At 40.5% G+C, this 11,560-nt stretch overlaps 1 protein-coding gene and 1 pseudogene across 1 annotated transcript in view; both read right to left on the reverse strand.

The window, feature by feature from the left end:
• The window catches only part of CNGB3 (cyclic nucleotide gated channel subunit beta 3), a 150,844-nt gene that overhangs the window by 63,190 nt on the left and 76,094 nt on the right, over positions 1-11,560 (reverse strand). Inside the window, exon 7 of the mRNA XM_008001030.3 lies at positions 5,208-5,258. Within this exon, the coding sequence (XP_007999221.3) occupies positions 5,208-5,258 (51 nt within the window). The remainder of the gene's footprint in view (positions 1-5,207; positions 5,259-11,560) is intronic.
• LOC103237086 (golgin subfamily A member 2-like) lies at positions 8,576-11,557 on the reverse strand (annotated as a pseudogene).

Raw genomic sequence — 11,560 nt, forward strand, 5'->3', positions numbered from 1 at the left:
AATAAAGGGCATTCACATCAAAAAAGAGGAAATCAAACTATCACTGTTCACTGATGATATGATCGTATACCTAGAAAACCCTAAAGACGTCTCCAAAAGACTCCTAGATCTCATAAACAAGTTCAATAAAGTCTCAGATTATGAAATCAGTGTACACAAACCAGTAACACTGCAATACACATACAAAAATAACCAAGCTGAGAAGCAAATCAGGAACTCAATCCCTTTACAACTGTAAAACAACAACAACAACAACAACAACAACAACAACAACAAATCCCTAGGAATATACTTAACCAAGGAGGTGAAAGATCCCTACGAAGAGAACTACAAAACACTGCTGAGAGAAATCATAGATGACACAAACAAACAGAAACACATCTGATGTTTATGGATTGGGAGAATCAATATTGTAAAAATGTCCATACTGCCAAAAGCAATCTACAGATTCAATGCAATTCCCATCAAAATACCAACATTATCTTTCACAGAATTAGAGAAAACAATTCTAAAATTCACATGAAACTAAAAAAGAGCCCTTACAGCCTAGGCAACCCTAAGCAAAATGAACAAATCTGAAGGCATTACACTACCAGACTTCAAGTCTATAGTTAGCAAAACAGCATGGTACTGGTATAAAAGTAGGTACATAGACCAATGGAACAGAATACAGAACCCAGAAATAAAGCCAAATACTGATAGCCAACTGGTATTGAACAAAGCACACAAAAACATAAGTTGGGGAAAGGTCATCTTGTTTTTTAAGTGGTGCTAGCAAAACTGGCAAGTCACATGTAGAAGAGTGAAACTAGATCCCTATCTCTCACTTCATACATAAATCAACTCAAGATAAACCAAAGACTTAAATATAAGATCTGAAACCATAAAAATTGTAGAAGATAACCTTGGAAAAATTCTTCTGGACATTGGCCTAGGCAAAGAATTTATGACTAAAGCCCCAAAAGCAAATGCAATGAAAATAAATAAATGGGACCTGATTAAAAACGTTTCTTCACGTAAAAAGAAATAATCATCAGAATAAACAGACAACTCACAGAATGGGAGGAAATATTTGCAAACTATGCATCAGACAAAGGACTAGTATCCAGAATCTACAAGGAACTCAAATCAGCAAGAAAAAACAAATAATCTCATCAAAAAGTAGACAAATGCCATGAATAGGCATTTTTCAAAAGAAGTTATACAAATAGCCAAAAAACATGAAAAAGATGCCACCCCCAATTGCATCATATCATCAAACCTCATTGATTTTATTGTACAGGTACTGATCTTTGTAACAAGTTAAGAAGTGTACAGAACAGTACTTAAAATAATGTATTTAAAATAAAAAAGCAGGCACACTGTAGACCTGTCTAGTGCTACTATAAAACCTATAGTTTTTGGCTTGAATCATAATGATTTTTTTACTTGCTTTCTATTCAGTTGCTCAACTCCCCTCTCAACTCCTCTATGATGACAGTCATTAGTCATTAGCTATTTTAATATTAACACATTGGCACAGATTTGTGTAGATCTACCATTCGATCCAGCAATCCCAGTACTGGGTATCTACACAAAGGAAAAGGAGTCAGTACATGAAAAAGACACATGCATATATAGGTTTATTTCAGCCCAATTCATAATTGCAGAAAATATGGAACTAACTGATCTTTGTAACAAGATGTATACAGAACAGTAATTAAAATAATGTATTAAAAATAAAAAAGCAGACACACTGATGACCTGTCTAGTGACCTGTCTAGTCAATAAGGAAATGCAAATTAAAACCACCATGAAATACCACCTTACTCCTGAAAGAATGGCCATTATTAAAAAGTCAAAAAACAATAGATGTTGGCATGGATGTGGTAAAAGGGGAGTGCATATACACTGCTGGTGGGAATGTAAATTAGTAAAAGTTCTATGGAAAACAGTATGGACATTCCTTAAACAACTAAAAGTAGATCTACCATTCGATCCAGCAATCCCACTACTGGGTACCTACCCAAAGGAAAAGGAGTCAGTATATGAATAAGACACACACATATATAGGTTTATTTCAGCCCAATTCATAATTATAGAAATATGAAACTAACCTAAGTGGCCATTGAACAATGAGTGGATAAAGAAAATGTGATATATGTACACCACAGAATAATTTTTACACATCGAAAGGAATCAATGTCTTTTGCAGCAACTTGGATGGAGCTGGAGGCCATTATTCTAAGTGAAGTAATTCAGGAATGGAAAACCCAACACTAAATGTTCTCACTTATAAGTGGGAGCTAAGCTCTGAGTATGCAAAGGCACACAGAGTGATATAATGGACTTTGAAGACCAGAAGTGGGGATGGGCTTGGGGTGGGATAAAAAAAACTGCATATTAGATACAATGTACACTACTCTGGTGATGGGTGCACTGAAATCTCATAATTTACCACTATATAATTAATCCATGTAACCAAAAACCACTTGTACCCCAAAAGCATAGAGTTGAGATAATTAATTGCCTAACAATTTCAAAGCCTGCTGCTATTGAATACGAATAGAACTTCTGGTTTGAATTAACCAGATTAGCTATTATAAACAAATTACTTACTAAAAGTATTACTTTAGAAATTACATCATATCCTCAAACCTCATTGATTTTACTGTATAAGTATTGATCTTTGTAACAAGTTAGGTGTACAGAACGGTAATTAAAATAATGTATTTAAAATAAAAAAGCAGGCACACGATTGACCTATCTATTGCTATCCTAAAACCTATAGTTTTTGGCTCAAATCATAGTGATCTTTTTGCTTGCTTTCTATTCAATTGCTCAACTCCCCTCTCAACTTCTCTCTGCAGACAGTCATTAATCATTAGCCATTTTAATATTAACACATTGGCACAGATTTGTGTAGCCAGAGATAATTTATTTCTCATTGAACTGTAGAAAATTGATTGAAGTATTGACTAACACTAAACTCTGTGCACGACAATTCGCAAAGCATGTTGGGGTTGAAATAGGAGTAAGATATTGTTTCTATTCACAAGAAGTTAACAAGCTAATAGTGGAATGACCAAGTTCAAAAATACAGTCATGTGTCACTTAACAACAGGGATATATTCTGAGAAATGCATTGTTAGGTGATTTCATCATGTGAATATCATAGTATGTACTTACAGAAACCTAGATATATTGTCTACTACACACGTAGGTGCTATGGTATAGACATATAAGCCTAGGTTTCTAGGCTACAAGCCTAGAAGCATGTTACTGTACAGCATGCTCTGTATATTACAGTATATAATTGCATGTTATTGTACAGCATGTTACTGTACTGAGTACTGTAGGTAACTGTAACACAATGGTAAATAACTTTGTATCTAAACACATCTAAACATTGACAAGGTACAGTTAAAAATGTGATATGAAAGACAGTATAGGATGCTTACCATGAATGGAGCTTGCAGGACTGGAACCTGCTCTGGCTGAGTCAATGAGTGAGTAGTGAGTGACTGAAGGCCTAGGACATTACTGTACACTACTGTAGACTTTATGAATACTGTAGACTTAGGCTACACTAAATTCGTTTCACAAGTTTTTTCTTTAATAATAAAGTAACCCTAGCTCACTGTAACTATTTTACTTTATAAACTTTTCAATTTTTGAAAACTTTTTACTCTTTTGTAATAACACTTAAAACATTCATTGTACAGCTGTACAAAAGAATTTTCATTATATGTTTATTATATAAGCTTTTTTCTATTTTTAAATGTTTTTATTTTTGCTTTTAAGCTTTTTTGTTAAAAACTAAGACGCGAGCACACAAATTAGCCTAGGCCTACACATAGTCAGGATCATCAATATCACTGTCTTCCACATCCATATCTGGCCCCACTGGAAGGTCTTCAGGCTCCATAACATGGGTGGAGCTATCATCTCCTATAATAACAATGCCTTCTTCTGGAATACCTCCTGAAAGACTTGCCTGAGTTTCTTTTACAATTAACTTTAAAACAATTCATAGGAGTACAATCTAAAATAACAATAAAGAGTATAGTATAGTAAATACATAAGCTAGTAACTTAGTTGTTTATTACCATTATCCCCAATATTATGTACCATACATATTTGTATGTACTATACTTTTATATGACTGGCAGCCCAGTAGTTTTGTTTACACCAGCATCGCTGCAAACAGGTGAATAACGCATTGCACTGTAATGTTATGATGGCTATGATGTCACTAGGCAATAGGAATTTTTCAGCTCCCTTATAATCTTATGGGACCATCACCATATACACGGTCTGTCATTGACCAAAATGTCATTATGCTAACACAAATTAAATATATAAATTAATTTAGCCCTTATTCAAACTCAGGAAGGTAAGAGTTTGGAATAAGCTTTATGGGATTACAAAAGTATTCATCCTCTTTGTAGAATTCATCAAAGCAGCACAGAGATCTTTTATGAATATGCCTAAGTAAGCGGCAATTTTTAATAAACAAAATTAGTTGGAGATTTTTTAAAAAGCCAATTGAAAGGGATATTAATCATTGTAGATTTCCAACAGGGATAGTTTGAGACCTGAACCCAGATTTGTATTTTTAAACAACCTTTGAGGCCACTAAAGAATTGTCTTTGAAGTGGGGGGCTAGAGTTCACTCCGATTGGGTAAACCAAAATAACCCCTGACCTCTGCCTATTTCTCAGAGTTAGAGAACAAAGTACTTAGAAAACAATTATGGGCAATAAAACGTATGTTTTAGGAAAAGAAGGTTCCATGTTACCTAAACAATTGCCTCTCTTCTATTAATAATTTTTATTTTGAATACGTAAGAACAAGAAAGAAGCAGGAGTAGAAACAATTTTGCAAACCTTTACAACATCATGCTACATGAATTGGGGGCTAGAATTTTGTAGACAAGGCAAAGTATATACAACCCATATTCCTTTATTGATGTGTAAATTAGAATTCAAATGTGGGCACTAACTTATTTTGGTCTGCTTAATAAGGACTTATATGTGGAATTACCCGTTTGCACATACAAGGAAATATATCAGGTAATTATTGAGAGGCAGAAACTTCATGCTTATCTTTGTCTAATAAAACTTCACATGTATAAACTTTGTTTATAGAAATCTATAGATGGGATTTAAAGTCAAAATGGTAAGAGATTACTTGAACAATTTTGAAATTGTTTGTGAGTCACCTACCTGAAATTTTGTAGAAGTCCTGTAGTTTTTCCTTAGCTCATTTGGATCCACCTGAAACATATTTGTATTTTCATTAATTTTCGCCAATTTCATCAATTATATTTTTCTCACTTTTAAATTTATATTTATAACTATTTCTCTTGGCTAGTTCCTTTCAATCTCAGCCAATCAATATGCTCCATATTCTCAGGTTTTAAAACAAATAATATTTGGTTTTAGTTTTCTTCTTCTTGCTCTATTGTTTGCCATAGTCAAGCTTCTCAAGAGAGTTGCCTACCTGCTTCACTCTATATCCTTCCTTCATATTTATCCTTAACTCATGGCAATTTGGTAGTAATTTGGCTTCTTCCCACTTCTCTCACTTCTTCAAGGCTAACAGTACAAAACCACCAATGACCTCCTAATGATGACACCCAGGGTATCCTTTATGGCACTTAAGATCCTGTTACGGCACTCATCATAATTTGAAATGACACATATATTGCTTGGCTCATTTATTTAAAATTAGTATACTCCATTAAATGGTAATCTATCTGAGGACAGGTTTGATTTTGCTTAGCAACTATATTTAACTAGTGCCTAGAATATACTAAAAGCCCAGTGAATATTTATTAAATGAATGAATAAAGAAATGGAGAGATGAATAAAAACCTTTGAAGCATTAAAAAATTTTTTTGGACAATTTTTTTCCTTGAAACTTTTTCTTTTCAAAGAATCTGTAATGCCACTCTTAGTTTACTTTATTTCTTCACTTCCTACTTTTCAATGTTCTTCTTGGATTCTTGGGCTAGTCATTTAAAAGTCAACATTCCCCAGGATTTAGCTCTCTTCTCTTTTCTCTTCATACTTGCTTCCTGGGAAATCTCACCCACATTTATAGTTTCAGAGATTACCGTGTGGGTTGATGCTACCAAATCTCTACTTCCACCTAATATCACTTTCTTGAGCTGTTGGGTAAGCAACTGCCCATTGTCTTCTTCACTTAGCAGATCCACTGCACCAAACCTGAATTCATCATCATTCTACATTGCCCTTGAGCCAAACTGTGTTCCTCCTCCTGCTTCCGAGTATCCTATGAGCACCCTCATCTACACTGCTTAGTGGTTCTACACTGCGCCGTCTCCCTCAGCCCTCATACAACCAATAGCCAAGTTCTACTCATTCTTCTTCCGAAAATTTTCTCAAGTCCATTCTCTCCTTTCTGGCACTGCTATCTCTGACTTTAGTCTTGTTCCCCTGGAACAATTCTACAGTGGCAGCCAGATGATCTCTAAATCAGATCACTTAAAATCCTCATTTATGTCAAATCCTGCAACTCCACATGATTTTAAGAAAAAAAAAAAAAATGAAAGCACCTTTTCAGGGTATACAAAGCTCTACTTTCTGTTTCCCACTCACTTCCCGGAGCATCCCAGGAACAGAACCCACTCTGTTCAGCAGTTCCTCAACTGCATCATAGTAATGCCTTCGCCCATGCTGTCCCGCAGCTCAGAACATGTTTTTCCTTTTTTCTTGCGGAGGAAAAAGGTGCAGGTAACACCAACTCATCCATCAAGATTTGGACTAAGGGTCTTCTCTGTCAGATGGTTTTCTCTGAGCCTTATAGCACCCTGGCCATGCCTTTTCATGACTCACCACATAAAATCCCACCATTTTTCTTTTTGCCGGTCTGTCCTAGACATTCTGAGCTATGTAAGAGAGTAGGGTCCAATCTTTTTCCTCTATTTCCTCAGTTCCTAACACAGTGTCTAACACATAGTAGGTGTTCAATAAATGTGTGACAAGTGATAGATGACTAGAATGGCATTTGTTAATATTCAGACCTAAAAGAATTAATGTGAATATTGGACTTATATATTTCACTTATATGTAGTAAGGGATTTTCTAAGGGCTCTTAATTAGTTGACCAAAGCATTATAACTTGGACACATGGAAGTAGCATCTTCTAACAATTATCATTCAGGCTGTCTCGAAGTTTTAAACTGCTGCTTGAGCAATGTTAAAGATTGGTTAGTCAACTCCCAAGTTACTCCCCACACTACTGACTTTTTTGGCTTTAATTTTTACTCATACACACATACTAAATTTTACATAAATATATTAGGAAATATATGACATGCTCATTTAATGATTTTTACTGTGAAACAAAATGGCTTACATAGGTAGACATAGATACAGGTTTAAATAAATAGCCTTATAAATCATGTACCACAAGAGTAAAATCAGTCACTTCCTTCAAAGCTTATATGGGACAGCCAGATAGATATCAAGTGCCAGACAGTTAAGTTAAAATACTACTTCCACCCTGCACCCAGGAAGAAAGTTCTTAGCACATTTGTCTGTTTACTTTCAAGGTTGTCAATGATTCTATGATTGAGTAAATGTAAATGCAACTAAAACTTGCTAGATTAAATTAAATGCCATGTAGTGATTTTAAATTCTATCTTCTTTAGAGCAGTAAATCAACTTGGCATCATTAGCCTTACGAGGATCAGCATGCTTACCGGTAACAATTAGGTGCTTATTTTTAAAATGTCACCCCACTTAATTCTCTCTCCCTCTTTTAAGCCTCATCATTATGCCACAGACATTTCTTCAGAGGAGGCTTACTTTAGGAAGGATATGCTCATTGCACCTAAATCCTTTTCCAACGGATACTTTTTGAAGATCTACTCAGGTGTTAGTATATTTACTCAGTATTCACCTCTTCTTCCCCTACACCATGGCTAAATCCATTTATTCCAAAATAAAAAGCAAAATAAACAGAAGTTGCATCACCAGGGCACCATGACCCCATCCCTGCCTCCTTTCTCTATCCCATGCTATCAATAAAGAAGTTTCCGAGCCCCAAATAATTACTAGAACCTCCTCCCCATGTGCCAGCTTCAACCTCCTCTATGTATGATACAGGGGGTGGCCCTACCCCTGGAATTACAAAATGTTACGCAGATACAATATGTCCACTGGGGAAGGGGAGTCACCCCCAGCAGCCTGTTCTCTCGCCTGTTCTACATTTAGCCCCATTGTCCTGCCTCAGCTGCCTCTCTAAATAAGAAGATGGGAGCCCCTATGAGGGAAAAGTTGCTTTAGTGAGAGTAAGGCCATCAGGGATGCCACCAGGCCTCCTCCAAATAAATCAACTCTATGAGCCTCTGGCTCTTAAATAACCACAATAATCATCCAGAAATTAAGGACTCAGCCCAGGCCAAGGTGGCAAAGGGTCTGCACTTGTTTGTCTCCCCACATCACACAGGGGTCTTACTTTGCTACTCTAAGGATAATGGGGTGACTGGGAAGGGGTGGTAAGGACCTGATGGGGATGAGCTACTGGCCCCACTTCTCCAAGCTTTGCTGACAGTGACTGGCTTTTAGATGATGGTGATCTTCACCTCATTTCTTGTCAGCATGATAGAAAAATGGAATGCAGGGGTTGCTGCCCAAGCCTGGGTGCTCCTGGGGGTTCTGCACCTCAGGAAGCAGCTGCATAACCTGCTGTGCAGTGGGATTGTCATGGTGAGAACCCTCCCCGGCCTCTCCTTGTGCAGGTTCCACACTGTGGACGAGGCTCATCTTGCAAAGATCACCGTGCTTGTTGGTAGTCCCAAGCTCCTGGGGGAGCTGGGGTGCCTGGAGCGAGCTCAACAGCAGGGTTCTGGGCAGCTGCCAGGAATTTGCGGCACCACTTGTTGTGGTTGCCCACAAGCCACACCACCAGCTCCTGCAGCTCCAGTAGCTCCAGCAGCTTCACTTTCATCTTCTTCTTGTCCTGGGACAGCCTGCTCATGTATTCCTTCTGTTGCCACATCTTCAACGCTGCCCTCTGGCTCTGATACAATGTGATGTACTTTCCTGCGGGAGGATAGGGTTCAGACACTGGGACCCCTCCGACCACAGTGCAGCTCCCCCTGCCATGTCCTGGCCTCCCGCTCACTGATGATGTCTGTCTCTCCAGACAGCTGGATACAGTGACGTTCCAGCTTTTCCATCTGCTTCAGGTCCACCTTCTCCTGCATGAGCTCCATAAAGTGGTTCTGAGGCTTTTCCATGGCCCCCTGGAGGGCCTAGTGGGCCTTCCCACACACAGAATTGTCTCCAGTCCCTGGGGCTAGGGTTGCTGCCTCTGGCTCCTTCTGGACCGAGGCCACCAGGTGAGTCAGACACTTACAGCTCACCCTTTGCTCCTTCAGCTGCCCACGTGGCTGTGCCTGCTCCTCTTCAGCACTGGCTACAGCTGAGTGTAAAAATGCCACCATGGCCTCCCGACTCTCCAGGTTCTCCAGGATGCTCAGCATGAGCGGAGGCGTCTCCTCCTTACTGTCCAGTCCATCTCCTTCCCCATGGAGAGCCATGAAGGTCAGCTGGGCCTGTAGCTGCTGCTTCTGCTGGCTGGTGGCTTCCCAGGTGCTCCTGGGTCTCCTGCAACTCTTGGCAGGCCATCTTAGCCACCACTTTGCCCTGAGCTTCCTCCTGCTGCAGCTGGTCTATGAGCTGGGTCTGCAGCAATAACTGCTTGTGGAGCTCCTTCTCAGAGGGCACCTGCTGAAAGGTGGCCACCTGCTGCTGACAGGCCTCCATGTACTGCTGCAGGTGACCCAGGTACTGATCTCACTACTGCTGCAGACTCTGAGCCTCTTGGCTCTTCAGCTCTCCCATCTCCTTCAGCTCACCCAGCTTCTCGCCCAGCTCCTTCTTGATGTACTGCTCTGACTGCAGTTTGCTGGTGATCTCCATGTTCTCATTTTTCAGCTTCATGAAGCCGCTCTGCAGCTCGGCCATCTGCTCCTTGAGCTCACCATTCTGGGAGACTGCATGATTGATGGTGGCGAGGTCATTCTGCATGGTCTCCAAGGTTTGCCTGTGCGCCTCTGCCTGCTCCTCCCAGAGCTCAGCCTTCTGTTCCAGCTCCAGCAGTCTCTCCTCCTGCTCTTGGTTCGGGCAACTCAAACCCTCATTGTCTGGCACCTGGGCTTGGAGCTGTCCTGCCAGACCCTCCAGCTCCTCCTGCAGGTCCTCGGCCTCCACTTGTAGCTGATGCTCCACCTCAGAGGGCCCTGCTGGGGGCTCCAGGAGCAGGGGTTCAGCCATCTGGTTCCTCAGTTCGGCCAAGCTCATCTCCAGCTCCTGTACCCGACTCATGCTGTGCCCCTTCTCCTCCCTCAACCTGTGCACTTGCTCTGACATCAGCTGCATCCTCTGCTACCACTTGGTGCTCCCTCCTTTCAGATTTTCAGTATATTGATCTTTCTCTATCTGTAGCTGTTTCAGCAACTCTGTAACCTGCCCCAGGTGTGCTTCCAGCTGTGCCTGATCCTCCATGGCCTGCTGTAACTGCTGGTTAGCATTAGGGGGTTCACACTGGCTTGAGGACTGTTGAAGCAGGAGCTTGGCCCTCTCCAGCTTCTTTTGCAGCTCCTCTAAGTTGAGCTGGATCCCTGACTTCTCCGATACTAGGACTCAAGTTTCTCTTCTAGTTCTGAGTTCTGCTGCTTCAGATCCTCATATAACTCCAGCCTGAGGGCATCTCTCTTTTTGGTTAACTCTTTGTTGTACTTGCCCATCATCTTCTGCTGTGTAGAGACAGCAGAGAGAGCCGGCTCCAACTCTCCCACATGCTGCCACGAATACTACAGGCGGCTGGCCAGATCCTTTGACTCTCCTTCAAACTACCTGGCAGCATGCTGAGTGTAATACAGGGCTGTCCATAACTCTGCTTTCTTGGACATGAGTATCCCTGTGGTCTGAATTTGAACCTGTAACTACTCCCTTTGGGCTCCCTGCTTTCAATTCCTTGCTTTCTTTTCTTCTTCCAGTTGATCCAGAATTTCTTGGTTCTGTTGTTTCTCCAGATCCTTCAGGTTAGCAGATGATGCAGGGCCCTACCCACTGACAAAGGATGTAGACTCAGAGGCAAGACCATTGAGCTGTTGGGAGAGTTGTTCTGGGCTCCCGGTCAATGAGAAAGCCTTGGTTTCATCCATGAGATTGGGACCAACGTCAACATCATGATTCTGAGGTGCCGCCATGCTAGCACAACTGGCACCAGGGGAAGAGACACCACCAGCTAACATGGTGTCATGAGCAGACAGTTGTAGGGGAGAAACATGGTCTTTGGATGTATAATCAGGTGAATGGCAACCAACAGAAGTGGTTGTCTCAGGGTTGCTGTCATTTTTAATTTTTTCCTTTTTTTTTTTTTGTTCTTGTACCTACACCAGGGTATTTTCTATGCTGATATTCTCTCAATGTTTTCTTGGCCATAGTCAATTTGCTCTGTAGGGTTTCTTCCGACATCACAGGGCAGGGTGGGAGGCGGGGTTGGGGCCACATTAGCACGATCCTGGCAACCACTGCTA

Source organism: Chlorocebus sabaeus, chromosome 8 (assembly GCF_047675955.1).
Source record: "Chlorocebus sabaeus isolate Y175 chromosome 8, mChlSab1.0.hap1, whole genome shotgun sequence".
NCBI classification, from domain to species: Eukaryota; Metazoa; Chordata; class Mammalia; order Primates; family Cercopithecidae; genus Chlorocebus; species Chlorocebus sabaeus.